Below are 24,759 nucleotides of genomic sequence, written 5' to 3'. Positions count from 1 at the left end.
CCGACATGTTTCGACCTATAAGGTCTTCATCAATTATACAATTATTATATTATTTTGGAAAATAATATAATATTATTTAGTCCACTGATCCTCAAAATGGGGTTGTTGAAGGGGTCCAAGAGGTACCCAACAAAATAAAGACAAACGGTTAACCCATTTAGACCTGAGTTAAAAACATTCACTCTGAAAGAATAATATATTCAAAGATTTGCGCCACATTTTTACGATTTTTCAAAAATAGCTAAATTATAACATAATGTTTAAAACACCAAAAGGGGTTCCCGCCCAAAATGGGTTAAAGACTTAAGCCCTATTTTATCGAGTTTACAACTCGTCAGTCGCAATGTAATGTAGATTGGCTATTTTCAAAAAATGATGACAAATCTTGACACAGATCATGACAATCTTTGAGAGCCACTGAATTAGCCAGTGGGACGGTGTCAGTGTCGGTCAATAATTGTTTGTGATTTTGTTTTCTAGGAGATGGAGTTGAGAGTCAATCCTTGCAGGAGAGCCCAAAAATCTCCTCCATAGTTATCCCTGACGATTTTGATAGTCGAGAAGAAATGGTAAGTCTAGGCTAAATGTCACGTATTAGGGATCCCTCACAGCTTTCCTTAGTATAAATCTTACATCTGGACACTTCTGGGTTGCATGAAAAGTCAAGCTTGAAGTTGGCATTCATGTCACATTGTGTTTCAGAACTACTAGTAAGAGTCAGGAGTCAAATATATATATATATATATATATATATATATGTGTGTGTGTGTATATATAAGTTTTAGTTTTTATCTTCAATCCATATTCCCCTTCCGCCCACCTTCTCTGTTTTTCCTGTTAATCTTTCCCACTTGACTCTCTCTTTAAACTCTTCTTCTCCGTCTCTCCATCCAGGAGGAGTTCATCCGAGGGGCTCTGGCCCAGGTGGAGGCAGAGAGGGATGAGGCCATGAGGCATCTGGAGGAAGAACACAGGCTCCACATGGAAGCACGCCACCAGGCCGAGGCCAAAGCCCTCAGCCCAGAGCACCAGCACCACAGTCAGGAGGCCAGTGACCACCATCACTACCACCCTGAACACGAGCACAGTCACGAACAACACGATCAGTGTGACCACGGCCATGAACACTATGGTGAGAGGAATAGTTTAGGGTGTAGCCAAATTATTGTTGATCAACCTTTTTTTAAACTTTGTTTATATCTGGGTGGAACATTCACCACGGCTCTACAAGCTTGTAGATCTGCTATTTTTGGTGAAGTAACTTTGTGTACTGTAGGCTGAAAAAGATCGCACCAAGTACAGTACAACTCGGGTCCGTTTCACAAAGTTGAAAGTGGTTAAACTGACGTGATATTGATACATTCCAAATATTATTAAAGAATTCTGAGGCACCCCTTGCGTCCATGGCACTCACTTTGAGTGGATTTCTCCTCCGCTGTCCCCTGTCCAGAAGGAGGCGTGCCAGTAGAAGTGCACGAGGCCCTGCAGGCAGCCATGGAGAAGCTCCAGAAGCGCTTCACCTCCCTCATGCAGGAGAAAGCCGACCTGAAGGAGCGGGTGGAGGAGCTGGAGCACCGCTGCATCCAGCTCTCTGGCGAGACGGACACCATAGGTCAGTGGTTCCAAAACGTTTTAGCCCTGTGAGCCAAAGGTAAGATTAGAGGTTTGCCCGGGATCCAAACTATTGAAAATAACCGATCTACAAGCTCACAATGTGTCACTTTGTGCCGTGTGTGTGAGCTTGTAGATAGGCCATTTTCACTGCTTCTTGAACATGTTTCTCATTTATGGAATTTCTTAGATTTTTCTTTGATTTCTTCATGAAATTACTGAAACCATCTGATTTTTTTATTTTATTTAAATGTTTTGAAATAATAATAATAAACTTAAAAAATGTAGGAAACCAAAAATCAAGGGACACATAAAAATGTGTCTGTGACCCACAAATCGGTCGCGAACCAGTGCTATAGGACAGGTAATGGTGACACACGTTAGAGGCTGTCGGTTTTAAGTTGATCACTTCCTTTCAGCACTGCAACATTACAAAATCGTGATCTTTTGGGAAAATTAGATACAGATTTACTCTTAACTGAATAAAACTAAAAAGCCTTGTAAATGTGCAGTATAGCAAGGGATTTCTCACTTTGTGAGGAGGAACATTTAAATGAAATGAAATGAAATTAAATTAAATGATTACTATATTTACCCAGGGTATCTGGGCTAAGCTCAAGAACTTGTTTCCAGCCAGGCCCTGCTCATAGAACACATTTCATCGTAGTGGTTCAATGCCTTGTTCAAGGGCACTTCAGCGGTGGTAATTTTAACGTGTCGGACCGCTGATTCGAACTGGCGACCTTCCGGTATCAAGACCGCTCTGCAATCCGTTCGGCCACCGCTGCCACTGCCCTGTGACACATAATTTGCATGAACAATCACTTGTATATAGACAGTTTTTTTTGTTGTTTGTTTGACAGGAGAATACATAGCACTGTACCAGAACCAGCGGGCCATAATGAAGCAGAAACACCAGGAAAAGGAGCAGTACATCAGTATGTTGGCCCAGGACAAGGAGGAGATGAAGGTACTCTCATCAGTATCTTTTACAGAGTCTAGGCTTTAGAGAAACAGAGTCTACACTTTAGACTCTGTCACCGGGTGACCAGATAGCCGAATGGTTAGAAGAACGCATACCACATGAGCACAAATAGCCTTGTTCAGCGTGTCCCCTTGTTCCACTCGTGGTCGGCAAGATTGTTTGCTGTGTCATTCCCCTGACCGTTAGCTGCAGTGCTTCAAAACACTGGTTGGTTAGTTAAAGTATTGAAGTTGGTAGTTTTCTTTCGGAGGGGAAATTTGTTGCATTCAGCAGAGATCTGAGTCAACGTCTTTTGCAATGTTAAATTATCTTATTAATTATAATAATCGCCCGGGCCACAATAATGGAGAAACATTTAACATTTAACACAACATGTAACACAAAGCAATTTAAAAATAGACTTGCAACAGACTCAACTTAATAGCTAGATTATTTTTTTCCCCCCGTTTTCTCTTGAGATAATATCTGGGACTTGGCATTGCAGCTACATGACATCTTTGTATCTTCTTTCATATATCGCTTTCTCACTTATATAATTTCTGACATTGTTCTTTCTTTTGGCAATGGCTGCTCTGTTTCATCACAGCTGTATAAGAAAAGAGGAAGAGAACTATGCTTGTTGTTCCTAGAGAGACAAAAGGCTCTTTCTTAAAATGCCTAGCAATAGGTATCAGTACTTTGACAACGCCATTCCATGGCAAGTCATCTGCATTTTGTTTGGATAAACGTGTATGGTAGAGTATGTTAATACAAAATAACTAGTACATGTTCAGTGGCTGTATATTGCTGTTGAGAAAATGTAGATCCTGGTGCTGGTAGGACACCTACTGGTTGACGAGAAGTACTGCATGAAGTTCATAAGTGCACTATAGACTGATTCAGAAACGGGTCCCCTGGTCGCAGCAAACGTATTTCCTGTAGGCGGAGATGGTAGAGTGACTGATGTTAGTCTGCTCAAATGTTACTCTTTTACCTGCTTTTTACTAACACTAACTTTACTTGGTATGTATTTGGCTGCAGACCACCTTCTAAAAATTTTTTTGTTCCAGGGACCCCCAGAAGCAAAGATTTTAGTAAAAAATGTTCGCTTTAAAAAATATATATATTCAAAGATTTGCACACAAGTAGTGTAAAATGACAGATTCTGTCCTGCTTTCAAGGGTCACACTGGCATCCTCAGTGACCTGCCCACAAGATTTTTTTAACCGCGACCAGCGACTGGAATCGGCCGCAAATAAAGCTTGTTTTGATTAGAACCGTAATGTGGGATTAGATTCCGAGATAAAAGGGTGTCAAGTCAATGAGGGGGAACCTTTTTATCGACGGACCAACCACTTCCGGTTTATCACCTAGACACAGACGCTGGTAGACAGTAGTATAGCGCGATCTCGAACGTTAATCAATAGAAAACAATATAAGACGAGTATACAATACATGGATGGAAATGTTGTTAACTGACGTTCTGCCCCACTGTGTCTCTGACCTGGTCCTCCCTGGCCCATTAGGCTAAGCTGGCAGAGCTTCAGGACCTGGTGATGAGGCTGGTAGCGGAGCGGAACGACTGGTACAGCCGCTACACCGGGACTCTGGCCAACACCAGCTCAGTTAACCCTGACCTGCTGCCCCTCGGGGAGGAGCACACGCACGCAGAGCACCTGCCGCACACGTGCACAGAGCTTAATGCAGTCGACGGAGCAGGTATGTCAGTTCCTTTGTCATGTGTTTTTAGTTAAAATATCTATATTCTAATAGTAATCATTGCTACATGTGTTAAATACGTGTTCAGGTCAAGATACAAATTTTATGTATTAATGGAGAATATTTTATCATGTATCACTTCCAATTTTTGCTTTGTTTCATCACTCCTAATTTCACTTGTTTATCCTGTATGAGTTATCTCTCTTGTTTGGATAACATTTATTGCTACCGGTCTTTATATTTCTTTAAAAAAAAGTGTAAATCAATGCTATTTGTTAACCAATGAAAATAATTTGAGCTTGTATGAAAATTGTTCCGATGGATTCAACTGAATTATGAGATGTAAGCACAAGGACATACCGTACAAGATCTCTGCCCGACACAGCGACGACCTCTTTTATTTCTATTTTTCCCCTCTACTGTAGATCACATGGAGGTCATCCCCCTCACGGACCCCACCCCAGGTGAGGAGGCCAACGCGTTCCCACAGTCGTCGTCGTCGACCGGGCTGGCTCCCGCCGACTCTCAGGCCGCCGGCCCCGAGGAGGACGGCACAGCCAGGCAGATCATGCAGCTGCTGCAGGAGATCCAGAACCCCCAGGGAGCCCCGCGTGCACCCCCGTTCCTGGGGGAGAACCCTTGCATCCCCTTCTTCTACCGGCCCGATGAACAGGATGAAGTTAAGATCCTGGTTGTGTGAGAGAGAGACGGGACAGGCGTGCTACTGGGCCGGCTTACTGTAGGGCTGATGTCTGTGTTGAGAAGTCTTTAGGTCTTTCGGAACCAATCAACACATACTACTTTTTTGTACGAGCTTATGGGTCATACTGCTCATGAATTCATCACTGGTAATATGACCCTTGGTTGCTCACAAATAGGTTAATGGCCTTGACCAAATTCCTTTGAAATTCCTTGTCCGTGACTGTATGACATGAGTGAGTGTGAGAGTTTTCTATAACTTTTGTTGCTTCCTATTGTTTCCCCCCCATTTTGCGTGGTTGGAACCTTCCAATATCCTATCAGTGAAGCCGTTACAAGAGAAGAGATAATCAGTATTCCTCCATTCAATTTACTACCCTCTCCACCGCCCCCCTCCCTTCTCTCCCCTTCTAATACATGAGTGCAATAAAGAGGGTATAACTTCTGCCCCTCACCCCAATAGTTGGAGCTGTCTGAGAATTAACAGCATGTCTGTGTGCAGTGTGTGTTCGTTCAGGTTCAGATCTCTGTTACACTAAACATTTATTGCCAACCTGCCAAAAAGAATATAACATTTGAATGTATACAAAGTTAATCTCAATCTACTCGAATGTGTGTGATGAGGCTGTGTGTTCATGAGACAGGACGACTAAAGCCTGATTTATACATAGTTGCGTGCCAAAAATAGCAGATATATATGCTCACAATGTGTCTCATTGTGAGCTTGTATATATTCTATTTATGTATAATATTACAGTGTAATACATGATAAAATGATGCTCTAAAAATATCTAAAAATAAAAACAAAGACCTCATTGTATCCACGTCTTGTGACTTGGCTTTCTCTAACCTGTAATATGCCAACCAGCTAATTTGCCTGATTGGCTTGGGAAACTGGGAGAGCCTTGTTGTGTAGGGTGTTCCGGGAAATTCTCAAGAGATCATTTCTCAACTTTCAACTATAGCATTCACTTTGCCGTCTTGAAGGAAAGCTTCCACCTTCTTCGCCTTGGCATAAATCTACAAGCTCGCACATCTGCTATTTTCAGCACGCAACCAAGTATAATTCCGGCATGCAAGGAGGATGATAAAGGTTGTGTGGTACAGAGGGGGAGAGAGAGGGCGAAGTGGACGTGAAGAGTGAGTTTGTGCTTATAGCCCCAGCTGGGAAACACAGCGCAAGATCAATGTTGAAAAGGAGCTTAGCACAAATTATATGATATTCATAGTGTGAGCGCACGCTACGGCTCGGTCTCTACACTCTGAAGAGCTGTGGCTAGTATGAATCAGGAAGGTGCGAGGTATGTAGACAGATTGGGTACTGAACCTGCTATTAATGTACCCACCCATTATCTAATTCACAGTGAGTACTGTTAATTACATGTTAAATTATGGTTTATTTCTTTTGTTTTTTCAAGTTTATTTATGAGACGTCCTGTAATTGTCTGGAGTTTGAGGGGGAGTGAGGGAGGGAGGGAGGGGTCCACCAAATTCTCCAATAGATCAGTTTTCATTGGTTGAGGGGATGGACACTCTTTAAAGATTCCATGGAATTGGAATTAGAATTTGTCACTTAACCTCTTAAACCCTCTAGTCTTAGTGAAACAGACTTGAGTTGCAAGTCAACTGTACTTGTACCGCTTTTTTCCGTCTACACCAAATCTCGAAGCCAAAAATAGCAAGCTCACAAACGTTACAAGCTTGTGAGCTTGTGCCATTTTTGCCGAATGTTCCCCTCCAGAATTGGGTTGCTGGGGTTCAAGTCTCGTGCTTCTGAGGAGGACTAGTGCTCACAATGTTTTCCACCATAACTCAAGTTAACATTCACATTCAGACTATGAAGGGTGTCCCTCTCTTGGGTTTTTGTTTGGTTTTTCTCTCTAATTTCCACTCCATGGGGTCTTGACGTTTTATTGCGTTACTTATCATAGTCACTTTAGAGCCAATTTTCTTTATCCTCTTACGTCTAGTTCGACATCAGAGATAATTTACTGCACATACTTTACAACTGGACTCTGTGAGTGCATTGCCGTGTGTGTGTGCGTGCGTGCGTGCAGTTGCACCTGTTCTTTTTTTCTGTAGTTCTATTAGATAATAGATATGATTGCACTAAATCTGTACAAAGCTTCTCATCATAACCGTCATATCTAGCTGTCACAGCAGCTGTTCTGCCATAGAGATGTTCTAGTTGGTAGATATCTATGGAGGACGATGGGGAATCCTATGATGTCGTTGTGTTTTACACCTGGGCTGAGGCTTCCAATTGAAGACATGCTTCATTAGTGAAGTTAATGAAATGTGAGTGTGTATGCAGTGTGTGTGAGTGTGTGCACTGGGGTGTAAATATTAGCAGTAAGCTGAAGCAAAGTAACAGGAGGGGCACCACTCTGTTTAAAGCTGCAATCCATAAGTTTCATGGCCTACCTGCCAGGATTTTAACCTGGTTTCCCCTGGGCGAGTGCTGACATTCCTACCGTTGAGCCAATTAACCTGACCACAGGATCTAAAACGATGTCTCGATAGAGGAGGGAGACCACCTCCAACCACCGTAGTTGTCTTCATTCTAATGAATTAACATACTCTACTTAAAATACCACAAACGAAGTTATGGACTGCAGCTTTCAGAATTGATGTATTTTGGGGACGGTTCATTTTCACAAACGTCACGTGGACTGGACGTACCAGACATGCACCATATAGCCTACTGTAGGAATAACGTACAGTATGTGAATTCTTAAATGACATGTTTCCTTTTGTTCATGATGCAGAGGTATCGGTTTAGTTTTGCCAATTCTGTTGACAGCGGCCTCTGTTTTTAGAGAGCCTCTGGTCTATGCCACTGGTGAATGTACGGATATATTAGGGTGTTGAAGCCTAATTTTATACTTCATCATTACTACGATGGTGTCACTCACTGAAAATAGCTGATTTTCAAGCGATTTTTCAAATCGGTTATTTTAGGTGAACGTTCACTTCTCAGTAACGTGGCTCTTCAATCCAACAGTTTTTTATTTTGTTCCCTTAAAGTATTTCCTCCCTTAAAATGTATCCTTCAAAAATAATACCGGGTCTATTTGATTATTAAACTATACACCTTTTGGTCAATCATTACCATAGAAATAACTAGAGGAAAATGGCTGTGATATTTACAAATATTGTACTGTATGTTTGTGAGATCTGACTTGCATTGTCAAGGAAATGTGCATGTAATGTGGTGTAGGTGATTTGTTTACTTTGAGTAATGCCTGTGTTATACTTAGTTCAGTTGAGTGCGGGTGTCTCACACTTGACACATTGTGAGCTTTTATAAACCAGGCATCAGCAATGCTAGGCCTACCCTAAACCACAGCACTTTGAGCAGCACGGTGGTTTATTAATTAATCGACCACCATTGTAGATTTTTTTAATTTCTTAGTGCTCTAACTTTTTTCTTTTTTAAACATGCTATGGAATACTTTTTCTTTTTTCCCTTGTTTTTGGGGAGTGGTCAAACCAAAAAATTCATATAAAATATTTTATAGTATTGTTGGTGGGGCGGTGACATAATAAAACGGTTAAAATGATTATCTTCCTCACTTCCCAACATTTACCGTTGGCTGTGTGTGTGTGTGTGTGTGTGTGAGAGAGAGAGAGAGATTGAGGAGCTGCAGATAAAGCATTTATTGTCTCTATACTGTAAAAGAGGTGGTGTACATACTGTAACTGTGTATAATAATGTATATTCATTATGCCTGGTGTGTGGCTATAGCAGCGTGAACTACAACTGCATGTACGTGTGTCTCTTCGCGAGTGCCGAGTCGTGGGGGGGCAGGGCACATGGACAATGTAGAGGAGGCTTGGGAGTTGCAGACTGGATGTGATTGATTTAATACAAAGGTTAACTAAAAGAGAATCTAATATTTATTTGGAATAAGTATCTCGACTAATCAGTTTTAATGTAATGTAGAAGTGACTGTTGGAAGGCAATGAAGGATTGTCCCGATGAGCCTGTTTTATAGAAGACGGCTTCTGACAGGAAAATTCAGATTTGATTATTTTTTTCTCAAGATTTTTCTTCCCTTCTGTCGAATAAAACTGAGTAAATTGAACTTTGTTGGATGTTTTTTGGACATTTGTCCGTGTAGTATACATAGTACTTTTTCATACATACAGTACCCCTACACCAAAGCTTTTAGATCAGATATTTTGGGCTAACCAGGACCCACTGTTGAAGATCCCTGCCAAAGAAAACAAGACTTCTCAGAAATCTCCATCACCACTGAATCCTTTAATGTGTGAACAAAGCACAGCAGCCCTGAGGGGCAAAGTATGTTTGTATCAGATACAGGGCCTGGTTGCTGCTGCGGAACAGAATACACACATTCAATACCCATCTCAGAACACATACAGTACAGAGGGAAACGAGACCTTTTCTCCTTGCCAATTCCCATATACTGTCCATGTTTATATATGTAGCTTTTTTGCATTTTTATTTTGTATTTTCATACACATTTACTCATAATTTATTAAATAATTTCATACATGACTAAATTCTCTAGACAGTGGACGCACATGTTCCATATAATGCACCACATATACATAAGCACACACATTAAGATATGTCTCCATGATAAACTATTTACTCTTAAATTAGAAGTAGATTATACTTTGTCACAACAGTGGATTACTAAGACTCAAAAGGGTCATATTGAGATGGTGTAGGTTAGGGGTGGTTGATGACAGTGATATTAATCAACGGTACAGATGTGATGTTTGTTGTTGATGGGGAGGAGTTACATTTATTGATTTCCGTCACCATGAACAAGGGTCATAGAATACAAGCAACCACAATGACAGAGAACAGAGTGGGGTGGGCGGGCGGGTGAATTGTTGGGAGCATGTTAAGAGTTTAGGTAGCTTCTATGCATAGACTATCATTGTTTAGGTAAGTCACTGTTCTCACTCACCCCCGTGACCACTAAATGAGGGAAGAAAAGACAAAAAAAGGGAGAGAAAGAATAGAAAAGGTAAGATAATACAGCAGGTCTTGATTCATGCCCAAATGTGCAAGAGTTCCCATTACCACGTTTAATTAAATTCAGAAGCATATTACATATTGGGAGAGGTCCTCTGGCATCAGTCCTCCCTGCTGCTCAAACAGAATATTTACTCTTGAGTCTGTTATGATGATTGACAGACAGCTGTCACTCAGCCATCTGATAAGGACATATTGCACATTCTAAATAAGTCCCGCCTCGCTATGGTACTGCAGTAACATGAATAGGGTAGTAAATTGCTTTAAAGTATGGGAGCAGAGGAGAGGAGGCGACATGCCATTGGAGGCTCTATTTTTGGTGATGTATGTACACTGACTGAATTAGGGAAACCTCATTGCAGCGGTATTGCATAGGTGCTGCAACGCTAACACAGACAATGCAGCATGTTGTCTGTTCACCAAAGATGATTACAAAGAAGTTTACATTGCTCTGCGTGGCTACAGTTACTTAAATACATTTCTTGGGCCATTTAACTGAAAAACAGCAATATTACAACACAGTTCAGCTCAAGAATGGGTTGGCCCTTTTACAGTAAGGCCTTGCGCGACAGCGGCAAAGGTGCAGTTTCAAAGATGGTCGCTCTTCCCTTCCAGGGTGAGGAGGGAGAGGGTGAGATACCCCCACCACCCCTTACTTGTCCTGATACTTCAAAAGAAGCTTTGTGGACTAACTCCAACACAGTACTCCATCTTATTCCACTTAGTCTTCCTCGCATGGAGTCTTGGTGAGGTGAATGGGTGGGTGATAGATAGATGGAGCAGCCGCCATTATTTCACAGTATATATGGGCTGGAAAGGGTGGTGGTGGGGGAGGTGGATGAGCTAATAAAAAAAGATGAGGTGTGTGTGTGTGACTGTGTGTGTGTGTGTGTGTGTGTGTTGGGGGGGGGGGGGGGTCTTCTAGGAGTCGAATGGTGGCAGGGGGCTCTCGGGGCGAGAGGGGCCACCCTTGTTTGGTCGGCTGTTCCATGACGGGGGGGAAAGAAAACAAACCAAGGGTTTAGATGAACTATTAACGGACGGATAAAATGAGAGAGCTCGCCCCAAAGCCACAAGTGAGGAGACGCCAGTTTGATACATTGCATACATTCATTGCTGAAATGTATAGAGCACATCGTTTCTCTTTGACTGTTTGCTTTTAACTACAAAGGCTGCTGTCCCTTTTTTTGCAAGGCATATGAAACAAAGTACAGAAGTCTCCTATCTGTGGTTTTGGGGACCATCGTCACTGATCGGGAACCAAACTCATTTAACAACAATTAAAAGAACACTGTGTTTTAAAGATGCAGTTATCTCGTATTGCAAGCTTGGCTAGATAATGCATCACCTCTCTGGAGAGAATGAAAAGACAATCAACATCCAAAATTATCAAAAGGAAAATGTATATAGAAAGAAAGAAAGAAACAATCACTCTTGAGAGAGCAGAGATTTAGCAGCCAGGAATACTCATTTTAAATATATGAAATAATACACAGCATATACTGTGTAGTAGTATCAAGTATTCCTTGAGTGTTGTTCATGCCAAGTGTGCAAATTCATTCCCCTTATACAGTAGTCTAAATGTATGCACATACTGTACTTCTTGCATGTGTCGGCGTGTATGCATATGTATGATTGTGTATATACAGTACTGTACTGTTCTTTGTGTTTCAGTATTCTCCATTCATTTCAAGTAAGACTGTATGTGTGTATATCTTCCATGCATGTGTCTGTGAGTGTATAGTGTCTGTTGTCTTCGTGAAAGATAGGGGGGGGATACATGGCTGAGGACAGACGGGAGAGCAGGAGAAGGGAGCCAGCTGTGGTCTGGTGTAGTAGCGGAGAGCAGCAGGTAGGTGCCGCTGTGTGTCCATAACCTCTCATCCAGGGGTGGGGTTGGACAGGTGGTGGTTCAGGGAGGATGGGGAGGATTCGCAGCACTAGTGCGTGGGAGAAGGCGGTGGTCTCCGACTGCCGGGGACAAATGGACACAGAGAGACAGGGACAAATGGACACACAGAGAGACAGACAGGGACACAGAGGAGAGGAAGGGAATGCATTTAGGGAAGGGTTTTTTTTTCTTCTCAAGGGTTGCAATTGTATAGGTCTATAGGAAGGAAAAACTGCATATAGCGCCACTGTATAGTACTGCGTACTGTTAAAAGTGCTACCATGTAGAGACACACAGTACACCACCACCGCCCCCCCCCCCCCTGGTTTGGGATTCAAAATACAGCCACAGTGCAAGTATGCCTGTCAAGCCAAATGGGGGCAGTGTTGTTCAATTTTCAGATGCCATGATCTTTTTTGGTTTGTTTTTATTACAGTGCCATGTATTTATTGTTATCATTTATGAACTGTGGGCCCAATTAAAGCACATTAAACAAACATTTGGGAAGAGATACATGAGGATGCACGTGTGTGTGTGTGTGGTATCATTTGTATGCTTGTTCATTATTTGTACAGTATGTGCTTCAAGGCACTGTGGTTTTGCATATAGAAAGACCATGAAACGTTCTCAAATGGACCCACGATGCCCTTTTAATAGATAAAAGACATGCTCTTTATCAGCTCCTACAGTAAAGCGAGCACACAGCTTACAGACGGGTTAAGGATGGAAACAATAACCGTTGTCGGGCAGAAACCTCTTATCTGCATATTTTAACTTTGTGTTTTTTCCTAAATCAATGCCCTACTTACAGCGTTAATTTGAATCATGAAAAGTAACAGTTTTGGACATGTATGCACAATGTATTTTTTAATTTGTCAAAATGTATTTTTATCCCAGATTAGTCATTGTGCCAATTCCCACTTGTTACCCTCATGTGAGCGACCATCACTGCTAACCCCCTACAGCTGGTCATGTGGGAGGGTGTAGTAAGTAGACAACCACGTGTCTCCTCTGATACTCATGAAGTCATCTGCCGCTTCTTTTCACCTGCCAGTACCTCCCACTCGTCTAACCACAGTCAGGTTTTAGATTTGCTAGTAGCGTAAGCAGCTGACAAAATGTTGACAGTAGGGCTTTTTCCACATCACATGAATCCCTCTGTAAGCCGTGTTTGCCCATGCAGCACTGCTGGAAAAGGCAGCGCTCTGAGAGAAGAAAGGAAGAATGAGAGAGTAATAATGACCATGCAGCGGATGGGAGTCCTCTAAAGCCTGATTCAGGGTACGGTCACAACAAGCGTGCCAATTAAACACGTCCATGGGGTGCGAAGCAACCTGGTCGTGTCACTCAACAATCACTCCCTACTCACTATATAGTGATTAGGCCATTTTGTGGTGATGTCCAAATGTATGGTGATCATTGTTAAACCCTAATATAATGGACTAAATGAATGCCACAATGCATTGTGAAAAGTAGGGTTCAACCAATGGTCACTATCGGAAAAACCTACATACCATCATGGGCATTGCACGGAAAGAAAAATACCGACATCACCATGACCTGTGTAGTGTCTGAAATGCTTTGGCCAATGAGTTCACTCCTACATAGAACTCCCTATATAGGGAGCAGGGAGTAGTGAATGAGCGAGTGATTTAGGACACAGCCCATGTCACATGCCTCGTGTCAAATTACAACTGTCTTTGAAGCAAATTCTCTCGTGTGCCGTCGGCACGTCACGTGTGTGTGACCGTACCCTAGGAGAAAGCAAGAGGAAGGTGGTGATGATGACAATGATAATGGTGGTGAGTAGTACCCAACGTACCATAAACGTTAGTCTTCATTGGTCAGTTATATTGATTCTGAAAGAGGAGCCATAGTGGTGGGACAGAGGTGTGGTGAGGGAGAGAAGGATGGAAAAGGAGAGGGAAGAGGAGAAGTGCAAACAAACAAACAGGTTACAGTGCAGGAAAAGATGCATGTCACGTGGATGCTCAGCTCTCACTCAGGACCAATAAGGAATCCAGGAAAACTTGACTTGGTCACCGACTTGGGAAAATGTTCTGGTGAAGTTTTTTATTGAGGTGAGGTGTGGTTCTCTCAAAGTGGGGTCTGGGTGGGGACCCCCAGGTGTCCTTGAGGGGGTTCCAGGGGGTCCCTAGCCAAATTGATAGTTACGAACCTAACAGACCCTCACAGTTCTGTAACTCTGAGAGAGTACAAATGGTAGCCTACTCAAGAGTAATGGGGGTCCATGGCCTAATGCACCCAAAACTGGGGGTCCTTGAAATTGAAAGAAATTGAGAACCACTGGTTTAAACCTGCACAGTAAAATACTGTGTTAAAAGCTGCAGGCCTTAATTTGTACCCAGGATTCAAACCTGGATATATGGCATTTATAGGCCCTGACACACATCAGCCTCACTGGAGGTGTCAAGTGGCCACATCAAATGGTTCTATTGTAGAGCACCGTGGGCAACACAAAACATAAACTTTATTTTATTTGATTTATTGCCACACGTTCAACTTCTAGGAACTCAGATTATGTTCTTATGAGCTTATTCAGGCAGTACTACTTGTCAACCAGTAGGTGTCCTCCTACCCTACACAAGTGTCTACATTTCTCAATGGAAGAGTAGGGAGACTTACTAGTATACAAAGTATACCAAATGTAATATGTGGTTCAAAATGTGTATGCTCTCAGAGTTACAAATGGATACATTAACACTGAGGTCTTTACTCTGTAGTAACTCCAAGTGATAACATGGACACTATGTCTGCACGCTGTGTTGTAGGGCAGGCTATACGTTTGTGAGAGAGAGCGTTGAACAGCGACATGCATGTGTCCTACGGTAAGAAGGCAAGCCACTACCCAGACTGCATGGGAACTGCATCAGTCAAAATGTTAGCTCACAATCACAGGCAAATTAGCACAAGGCGAATGTTAGCAGTGCAAAACACCGACAAACGGACCAACAGAAACAATAGCAGATATAGCAAAGCCTCACTTTTTTCCCTCCTTATCCATCATAAAGTCACCCTACTAACTTCAATATTATTCAGATGAAGCCACTACCAGTGGCTTCAAGCCAGTGAACTGAAATAGTTGATGGACAAGAATACTGGAGTGTCCTGCAAACAAAGCTCCCCTCACAGCAAATTCCGATGCCGTTGACATTTAGTGTTAAAACAGGAATGAAGGTAGAAAATTGTGTGTTAGTGATGGTTGAAAGGTTGGGTCCTGGCATGAAAGCACAAGTGGGTGCACTCAAAGTGGTTTATTGGCTTGCAGGATTTTAGACTGACCCCAATCCAGTGTGGGAGGTTGATTAGCAGGGGGACAATCGGACAAACACACACCAAAACCCCATTTTCCCTTCTTTATTTTTAACACAAACTATTAAAGACCTTAGTTTATTTAACAATTAATCAATCGATCCAGTAGTCATTATCAGTTGTCTGTCTATCTACTGTACCTATTCAGAGCTAGTGCATCTACTATTCTATTGATCTGTTTGTATGTAGCCTCTATCACATCTATAGCGCTCCACATTCAGTTACCTCCTTCCTTCACCCCTTCCTCCTCGTGTCTTCACATCCCCCTTAGCAACAGAGAGTCACATTCAGCTTGGAAACCTCATCATGATATTCACTCATTAGATTTTTAACCACTTAAACCCTATTCCACTACCTCACCAATTCTCTTCAGCAAAAATTGCCGATCTACAAGCTATAGGCTATTGTGAGCTTGTAGATCGACTATTTTTGCCAGAATAGGGATGCTAGGGTTCATGTGGTTTGTGAAAGCGGCACATCTACAAGCTCACAAACGCATAGTGATTCGATGCGCTGTGATCTTGTACAGATCTGTTATTTTCTCAAAGTTTTCAATGTTTTGACGATTAGAATAGGGTCGCCAGGTTGAAATTGGTTAACAGCATATTCTGGTTCAGTTAATCTCTGTGGGCAGTGAGAGTCTGAAAAGGTGCCTTTTTTAAAGCGGACTGGGATTCATGCTGGTGTCAAGAGGGAACATTTTGTGTTTGGAAGAGCTTTTAAAACGTCCACCTTACCTGGGCACACTTGGGGGCGCACGGTTAGGCCTGGAGGGTACATTGGGTGGGGCACTATAGGGGTCAGGAGAAGCCCCCGGGCGAGAGGGGACTGGTGGTACTGGTCCCCCTGCAGCTGGAGGAGGTGGTCCACGACGGGCTGGGGCGCCCGGTGGAGCCCTTCTGCTTGGAGTTGGACTAGTGGCTGGAGACCTGGACAGAGAAGCGTAGAAACAAGAAGATGGGGGGGGAGAGAGAGAGAGAAAAGGGGGCTTATTTGCCATTTGTGGTCGCACACACACATACATGTTCAAACAGAGCATAATACAACGTATATGGAACATGATACTTTATTAAATGGGCTGCAGCATTAAAATGATAGCACTTACATGTATCAGCCTTCCACCATCAGACTGATTTTAGGGCTGGCCTAATTGATCAATTCCTAACACCTGTGTGACAATGACAGCTCTAATAATCCTCTAGGAGTCTAGGTGGAGTCTCATCCATAGATAAACACACGCTGATGTTAATTGGAGCGGTGCATCAACACCAGTGGTGGAAGAAGCTTCCCAACCGTGACTTTGTGTGTTTGGGCTTTGTGTCTCGACTTTATTTATTTATGGTAGATACACTTTATTTTGCTATTGACTTGAATGCAGCGTATATTATGTCTATGGTCTCATCTGATGTCCTCTAGCTAAATTCCATCCACTACATACTGAACATTGTTTGCAATAATTTGACAGCATTGTGGTGGCAGACTCCTGGTGGCAGAGAATGGAATACCTTTAGAATGCCTTAATTAAGAATCAAGATAAGTCTTTATAGAGGACAGAGTATAAAGAAAGAATCTGTGATTTCAACTATACAAAGTGTTACCATACAAGGCTGTATTATCCTCTATTATCCTTGCCAGCGCAGATGGTTGCGCAATATTTAAACATGTCATCTATCAGCTATCATCTACCACCAATAATTAATTTGTCCATTCCACCAATCAGTTGTTCTCAAAGCAATGAATGATACTTGAAATAGCGGGCCCTTATGGTTCTATAACTCAGAGAGAGTGTACAGTATGGGTCCTTATGGGTCTGTAACTCAGAGAGAGTGTACAGTATGGGTCCTTATGGGTCTGTAACTCAGAGAGAGTGTACAGTATGGGCCCTTATGGGTCTGTAACTCAGAGAGAGTGTACAGTATGGGTCCTTATGGGTCTGTAACTCAGAGAGAGTGTACAGTATGGGTCCTTATGGGTCTGTAACTCAGAGAGAGTGTACAGTATGGGCCCTTATGGGTCTGTAACTCAGAGAGAGTGTACAGTATGGGTCCTTATGGGTCTGTAACTCAGAGAGAGTGTACAGTATGGGTCCTTATGGGTCTGTAACTTAGAGAGAGTGTACAAATGGAACCAAATGGTTCCATTTGTACACTCTCTGAGTTACAGTATGGGTCTCCCATACTGTAACTTTACAGTATGGGGGTCTGTGGCCCAATGCATCCTAATAAACAGTGGTTCCCAAACTATTCAGGTCGAGACCCCGGGACTATTGAAAATAGCAGATCTACGTGCCGCGTTGCAAACTTGTAGATCGGCTATTTTTTTATTTATTTAATTATGGATTTGTCTTAGATTTGTTTGTTTTGTTATTATTATTTGTTTTATGTAAAGAAATCTTTTGATAGAAAAAGACAATGTTTTTTTTACTCGAGTCGTGATTCTTGAACCATAAAAATTTGTACCGCTCAAGGAAATGACGTTGACGTTTTACAAGTCTGTTGTCCGTGAATGAAACAAGTGTTGCGATTGGTCGAAAAAGACATTATCTGGGGGAAATACATCTGACGGATGTTCCGGCCCGACACTTCCGGCTATGCACTCTCTGCCTTAGGTTGTGACCAGACTTTTCTCTCACACAGATGAGTAAGGCTGGGACCGAGGCTATCTATCTCCTTACCTTCCCCCAGACCCGCCTCCTCCGCGCACCTCCAGCCAGGAGTTGTCGACGGGCGGCGGCATGGCCGTGGTGATGGTGGAGGTGCTGATGTCGCCGATGATGTCGAGCGCCTCCCGCAGGGCGTGGTACATCTTCAGCATCTCGTCGCGGTGATGAGCCTGCTCCTCGGACTCCTCCATCAGGGTGCCCTGGTCCCCGCACGAGTACAGCTGGGCCAGCAGTTCTGCGTTGATGAACTCCTTGGTCTGGAGGGAGAGGGAGAGAGAGAGAGAGAGAGAGAGAGAGAGAGAGACAGAGAGAGAGAGGGAGAGAGAGAGAGAGATACAGAGAGAAAGAGAGAGAGAGAGAGAGAGAGAGAGAGAGAGAGACAGACAGAGACACAGAGACAGAGAGATAAAGGGAGATATAAAGAGAGAGAGATGGCCGGTGGGTGAGTCTGAGTGAATGTGAGATATAGCAGTTGTGGAAAAAGTATTCACTTTGAGTAAAAGTATCAATACTGCAATATACAAATACTCTGTTATAAGTTAATGTCCGGAATTCAAAATGTAGTTGAGTAAAAGTACAAATGTACCAAAAGTAGAAAGTACTCTTTATGCAGAGAGAGAGAGATGGGGTGGGTGAGTGTGAGAAATAGACATTGTGTGGACCATTTTCCTGGTCCTTCGTCATCACAAGAGAACTTCTGTTTATGGTTATTATTTTTATTTATTTTTTAATTAGGCTTACAATTGGGAACAGATTCAGGGGTTGAGGTTAGGGGTTAGAGTTGGCTGATTTATATTTAGTTGCGCGCCGGCGTTATGTCGCGGTTGGAGCTTGTAGATCAGCTATTTTCGGCTATATATAGAGTTAAAATGTAAAGATGACATTCATAAACATTTGGCGTCCTAACACGCTGATGTCCTCACAAGCATAGTAATGTAAATGTGGTGTGTGTGTGTGTGTGTGTGTGTGTGTGTGTGTGTGTGTGTGTGTGTGTGTGTGTGTGTGTGTGTGTGTGTGTGTGTGTGTGTGTGCGCACGCGCGCGCGTGCGTGCGTGCGTGCGTGTGTGCGTGCATGTTTGTGTGGCATGCACGTGTGCATGTGTAAAACAAAAAAAAGGGAGGAAGAAAATAAGTCCCACAGAGATTTAGAAGACGGAAGTCGTAGATCATGATCAACCATAATCTGATCCATCATCTACAGCTAGTAAACTGTAGCATATTTGGTAAAACTGGTCATTTGGTGATTTAGTTCCAAGGAATGTTCTGGGACCATATACTGTGTTTTCAATTCTGAGTAGAGCACTTGTCTGTTTGGCCAAGTTTGACTATACAGTGAGTGTAGAAAAGAGTCATCCTAGTGAGCCACATCAACCCTCCCCCTGGCCTATTCATTGGATCCATCCACCTCCTGCTGTCACTCCCTCTCAATCCCTAATCACACCTGTGCTCACTCAAGCCTCAATCAGTGGCCGCCTGCTATATATACTGGATGAGTGCCTGCCTGTCCCTTCAGTTATGTTTGTCAGCAGCAACTCACTCTTGGAAAACCAAATTAACATATAATAATTACGTTTATATTATGTTTTAGAGTAACTATGATGATTGAATCATTATATTTCTGGACTAAAGGAATACGTTTGGTCCAGAACCCAATAAAAAGCCTTACATGATATTGCGTGCATTCAGATTCTTTAGTTACCGTGTCCCCCTCTCGGGCAGAAACCTTGTATCATTTCAGCTTTTTATGTTTTCGCCCTACTTTTGTGACGCTCTTGCAAGAATGTCGCACAAAAGTAGTAAAAATAGCCAATCTACACAAGTCCCCAATGGGTCGCGATGCAATGCGTTGTTAGCTTGTAGATCGGCCATTTTCAGTATTTTAAACGTTTTTAAAATAATAATGAGCCGTTTTGGACATTCCACCCAACACCTACAAAATGTTAATGTTTTGCCATTGCATGTTCACTTTGTTTCAGTTTATTTAACAGTGCTGAAGTTACTCTTGCAGCCTTTTTATATTTTAGTCATGGCCATTGGCCACCCATGTAGTAATCTGCCAATGCTTTTCAATGGGAACGGAGAGTTTTTGTAAATCCGAAAATGGCAACAAACCACTCCGTTTCCAATGAAAAGCATTGGCAGAATCCGCCCTCATAGGCAGACTCAAAGTTCAGTGTGACGGTGCCACGGTGGTATTGATACTTTTACTTAAGTGAAACATTTTAGTACTTCTTAATCTTCATCAGGATTCATCGTTCAACACACCTGGGGAAGAACAATTTGGATGTTAAGAATGAGAATATAAAATCAATCTGAGAGAATGCTGCTGCATGAGGCCCATTGTGTTCCACTGCTCCGTGGCTTATGCTCTTTGCCTGCCAAGTAAACTCATACCAGAGTCAAATTAGCGCGTGATTGATCTATGTTGGAGCAATGACTGAGGTTATAAGGGAGAAATGGAGAGAGATTCACTTGGCTGTTTTCAGTTAAGTCAATTTCCAAAGAATCTTTCCTTTTGGTTACAGGATGCCATCAGACAAAATGAGACCAGTGCAGACGACCAAGAAATAAAATACATGTGATTCCAACTCTTTTTGCAGTTGTCGAAAAGCATTTAAGAAAAAACTATGATTTACTTCATCCAATTTGGGATGAAGTCAAGACCATTTTCTTTGCACATTTTCTGTCAGTCACACACTGAGAAGATGTGCAATCTACCGAAATGTTAAAATGGCCATTCTACAGTATCACCTCACACGTTTGTAGATCAGCTACTTTTGCTGTGCAATACCAGCGTATGATGTCTATAAATTAAGCAACTAGGCCTTGGCTTTCTTTTCTTTTTTTTTCTTCTAGAACTTGTGTCTGTAAAGACATGCCCAAAATAGGGACACCAGGGTTAGTGTTTGGTATTCTGGACGGGAACCCCTTTTGGTGTTTTAAGCATTGTTATACTTTAGCTATTGAAAAATAGCAGATCTACAAGCTCATGTGCCGCGGTGCCGTGCTACGAGCTTGTAGATCTGCTATTTTTTTAAATTATGACAATGTGGCGCAAATCTTTGAATATACTTTCAGAGCGAACGTTTTTAACTCAAATCTTTGCTTCTGGGGGGGGGGGGGGGGGTCCCTGGAACAACATATTTTCAGATGGGGGTCGGCGGCCAATTACATATATTTTTGGGGGTCCTTGGCATGAAAATGTTTGAGAACCACTGACATAGAAACATAGGGTTTTTCAGAAAACTGTCACGATTTAGAAGACATTTTGTAGAATCGTCCTCAGGTCTAAATGCGTTAACAATCATGTGGGTCCTGCCGTGGAGACTCACGTTGTTGATCATGAGAAACATGATGCACTTTGGCATGAGATCCCGGACAGTCTTGTTCACAATGGCCATGTAGGAGTCCACCAGGTTCCGTATGGTTTCCACCTGTCGTTCCAGCTGAGGATCTATGTTCTGCATGAAGTTGTCTGAACCATTCTCATCCCCACCATCACCCTGAGAGAGAGAGAGGGAGATTCTTTTCAGTTCATTTATATTTATAGATATGTACTGTAGAGTCTACAGTACATAACTATATCTATATCTATAAATATAAATTAACATTCTACCGTGTAGACTGATGTCAGTATTATGCGTGTCTTAAGTACCAGGTCTTATGACTTAATTTAAGACCTGGAGGCGTGGTCAATGCTGTTTGGCCACTCAGAATAGCCAAATGGCATTGATCACGCCTCCAGGTCTTAAGTTAAGTAATAAGACCTGGTACTTAAGACACGCATAATACTGCCTTAGAGTCTACAGTAGGATGGTAGAGCCTAGAATGATATACTGTACCTTGCCTTCCTTCTCCTAAAAGGTCCAAACGCAGCAATGGATGACAAAAAACAGTTAGAAATTAGGAGCAAGACAATTATTAAGCATAAAAAATTGAATCCAAATAGATTTGTTTTTGAATGAGAAATCGAGCACAGGACACATTTCATTCTGTATATGCTACATCCATGTACTTGAGTGAAAGACCAGGTCAAAAAAAAAGACATGAACTGACATGAAAGAGATGAACTGTACATGTGTGACAGTCTGCCAGCGGAGTGCAGTGAGTTTAGAGAGCGTATCAGACTGTGTCTTCATGAGATCAAAGGTGTGTGACCATGGATTCCTTTTCCGTCAATGTGAAAACAAGCAATTTGATTTCATTGTCTCTCATTGTCTGTTGTTACATGTGTGCTAGATTCCATTATGGAGTAGCCTATAACTGGCATCTACTGGCAGAGCAGCATTTCTAATATCAATTCTAATGACTCGTTTTGTCAGGTCCATATAACCGGGGGCCGGTTCTGTAATATTAATATATCTCTGTACTTTCATCATTTTGGACCCACGCTCTGTCTAGGGCATGCCTGCCTGCCTGCCTGCGTGTGCATGCGTGTGCATGTGCGTGCGTGCGTGCGTGTGCACGTGTGAGCAAATTATACCGTCACACGTTCCGGATAAACTCCAGCTCTGAGGAAGGATGCCTTCCATCCATCTATGTCCTCCTGAGTCTCACAGGCCAGCTCCAGCTGACGATAGTCCTTGTACACATTCCTGTGTGCACACACACACACACACACACACACACACACACACACACACACACACACACACACACACACACACACACACACACACACACACACACACACACACACACACACACACACACACACACACACACACACTCACACACACTCACACTCACACGCATGGAAGAGGCAACATTTATTTCAACTCTAAACTGTGCAGATCATTCAGAATTGCATTTCTATTGCATTTAATGTACCATGTTATTGTTATTGTTGCTACATCAATGCCTCAGTCTATGGGGTGCATACATGTATGGTTATAGGTGTGTGTGTGTGTGTGTGTGTGTGTGTGTGTGTGTGTGTGTGTGTGTGTGTGTGTGTGTGTGTGTGTGTGTGTGTGTGTGTGTGTGCGTGCGTGCGTGCGTGCGTGCGTGCGTGCGTGCGTGCGTGCGTGCGTGCGTGCGTGCGTGCGTGCGTGCGTGCGTGCGTGCGTGCGTGCGTGCGTGCGTGCGTGCGTGCGTGCGTGCGTGCGTGCGTGCGTGTGTGCGTGTGCGTGTGTGTGTGTGTGTGACCTCTGTTCGGTGTTGAAGAGGGCAAAGATCTGCTTGCTGGACATGAAGCTCTTCTCGATGTCCCTCAGCTTCAGGTTGTCCACTCCCAGCATGTACTTCTTCTCTTTCTCCTGCAGGGGGCAACAGACAGAGGCACTCATCAGACATGGTGATATGAGAGAGAGAGAGAAAGAAAGAATGAGAGAGACTGTTTTTTACTTCGTTGTCCGATTAAATTGTTAACAATGCAACTCGTTCATCGAGCTTGTAGATTTGATATTTTCGGCACATGACACCATCTTACTGCAAATTAAATTTGGGTTTAAGAGGGACCCATAGACGCACTGATCAAAGAAGATACATAGATATTTAATGTCTTAATTAATATCTCTTGTGTAGTTCCACGTACTGTACAAACAAAACTGTGAGAGAATGGAAGAGAGAGAGAGAAAGGATAGGCTACTATAAGGTTTATGTGGAGTAACAGGGAAAGGCCATCCCCACCATGGTGTGTGTGAGTGAGTTCCACTGCAGAAAATCCCTTGTAAAACTACTCATGCCATATGACAACCAGACATATTGCTAAATATAAATCAGGGAACACGCTATGTAAAAAGCTCAAAGGTTTTACTGTACTGTGGCACAATATGCTATGATTGATGTACTTTTTATATCTCTTTCCTTCCCTGAGTAGTCAACCTGCATGGCGGAGATCTTTTGTACAGTAGTTTATTTTGCTATTGTTGCTACTGCTGCGACAATGTCGGGGGAACCGAAAACAAATACTTCTTCTGTTGTCGTACATGAGATAGGTAATAAACTCTTTAATAATATACAATCTACTGTTGTAAAGACAGCTGTATACTTAGTCATATTTAGATATAGCCTTATTAGCTTATACATACAGTATACTTAAAGTACATATAGTATAGTAATTAATTTATTATTGTGAGAAGTTAAAATAACTACACATATACATCAGTTTCAAAAACAGTTTGTCTTTCTATTATAAAAAGCGCATGCAGCTGCATAAATACGTAGTACACACAGTCACACAAAAAACACATGCACACAGATGCATGAACTCACACACACACACACACACACACACACACACACACACACACACACACACACACTGTAAATACACACAGGTCCCTTTTTGGGTACAAACAGCACGTTTGAACGTAGTCTCTAACTAACCTTAAAGCCATCTGGCTAGCTAACCACGAGCTTGCCCTGCCCAACCCTGTGTGTGTGTGCGTGCGTGCGTGCGTGCGTGCGTGCGTGCGTGCGTGCGTGCGTGCGTGCGTGCGTGTGTGCGTGTGCTGCCCGCGCATAGGGGGGGTATGTGACCAGACTCCTCTCTCATCATGGGATTTATGACCTGTGTAGCCAAATGGTCATATCCCCTAAATGTGTACACACGTGCAAATGTGTACACACGCACGCACGCACAGACACAGTGTGCTACCAGTGCACCCAGGTGTCCTCTATATACAGGAGACTAAACAAGCACTTGTCACAGACTACAAAGTACAGATGTCATTTATAGGGGCGGTGAGGCCACACCAGCTCCACTCCTATATCTCCTACACAGTCTGTCTAAGTTTATCTGTCTATCTGTCACTCCCCCCCCCCCCCCCCCCCCCCCCGCTTTCTCTCTCCATCTGTCTCTCTTTAACCACGTGAACCCTAGCATCCTTATTCTGGACATGTAGTAAATGAACATTCAGCCAAAG

General features: G+C 42.8%; 2 protein-coding genes across 3 annotated transcripts in view; one reads left to right on the top strand and one right to left on the bottom strand.

Annotated features, from left to right (window-relative positions):
• golga2 (golgin A2) overlaps positions 1 to 9,081 on the top strand; it is a 31,186-nt gene extending 22,105 nt beyond the window's left edge. For both annotated transcript variants that reach the window (XM_079523854.1, XM_079523855.1), the window contains exons 22-27: positions 481 to 569; positions 895 to 1,132; positions 1,451 to 1,612; positions 2,475 to 2,581; positions 4,102 to 4,294; positions 4,720 to 9,081. In XM_079523854.1, coding sequence (XP_079379980.1) covers positions 481 to 569; positions 895 to 1,132; positions 1,451 to 1,612; positions 2,475 to 2,581; positions 4,102 to 4,294; positions 4,720 to 4,994 — 1,064 coding nt within the window. In that variant the 3' untranslated portion in view covers positions 4,995 to 9,081. The remainder of the gene's footprint in view (positions 1 to 480; positions 570 to 894; positions 1,133 to 1,450; positions 1,613 to 2,474; positions 2,582 to 4,101; positions 4,295 to 4,719) is intronic.
• A 2,310-nt stretch (positions 9,082 to 11,391) lies between these two features.
• Positions 11,392 to 24,759, bottom strand: part of dnm1a (dynamin 1a) — an 84,525-nt gene continuing 71,157 nt past the window's right edge. The window contains exons 17-23 of the mRNA XM_079525109.1: positions 23,039 to 23,148; positions 22,377 to 22,488; positions 21,736 to 21,750; positions 21,226 to 21,396; positions 17,906 to 18,150; positions 15,969 to 16,160; positions 11,392 to 11,978 (exon numbers count right to left, since the gene is read on the bottom strand). Coding sequence (XP_079381235.1) covers positions 11,948 to 11,978; positions 15,969 to 16,160; positions 17,906 to 18,150; positions 21,226 to 21,396; positions 21,736 to 21,750; positions 22,377 to 22,488; positions 23,039 to 23,148 — 876 coding nt within the window. The 3' untranslated portion in view covers positions 11,392 to 11,947. The remainder of the gene's footprint in view (positions 11,979 to 15,968; positions 16,161 to 17,905; positions 18,151 to 21,225; positions 21,397 to 21,735; positions 21,751 to 22,376; positions 22,489 to 23,038; positions 23,149 to 24,759) is intronic.

This window comes from Electrona antarctica, assembly GCF_951216825.1.
Source record: "Electrona antarctica genome assembly, chromosome: 16".
Classification (NCBI taxonomy): domain Eukaryota; kingdom Metazoa; phylum Chordata; class Actinopteri; order Myctophiformes; family Myctophidae; genus Electrona; species Electrona antarctica.
Note: the sequence above shows the minus strand (reverse complement) of the source record. Positions and strands in the feature narration are given on the sequence as shown.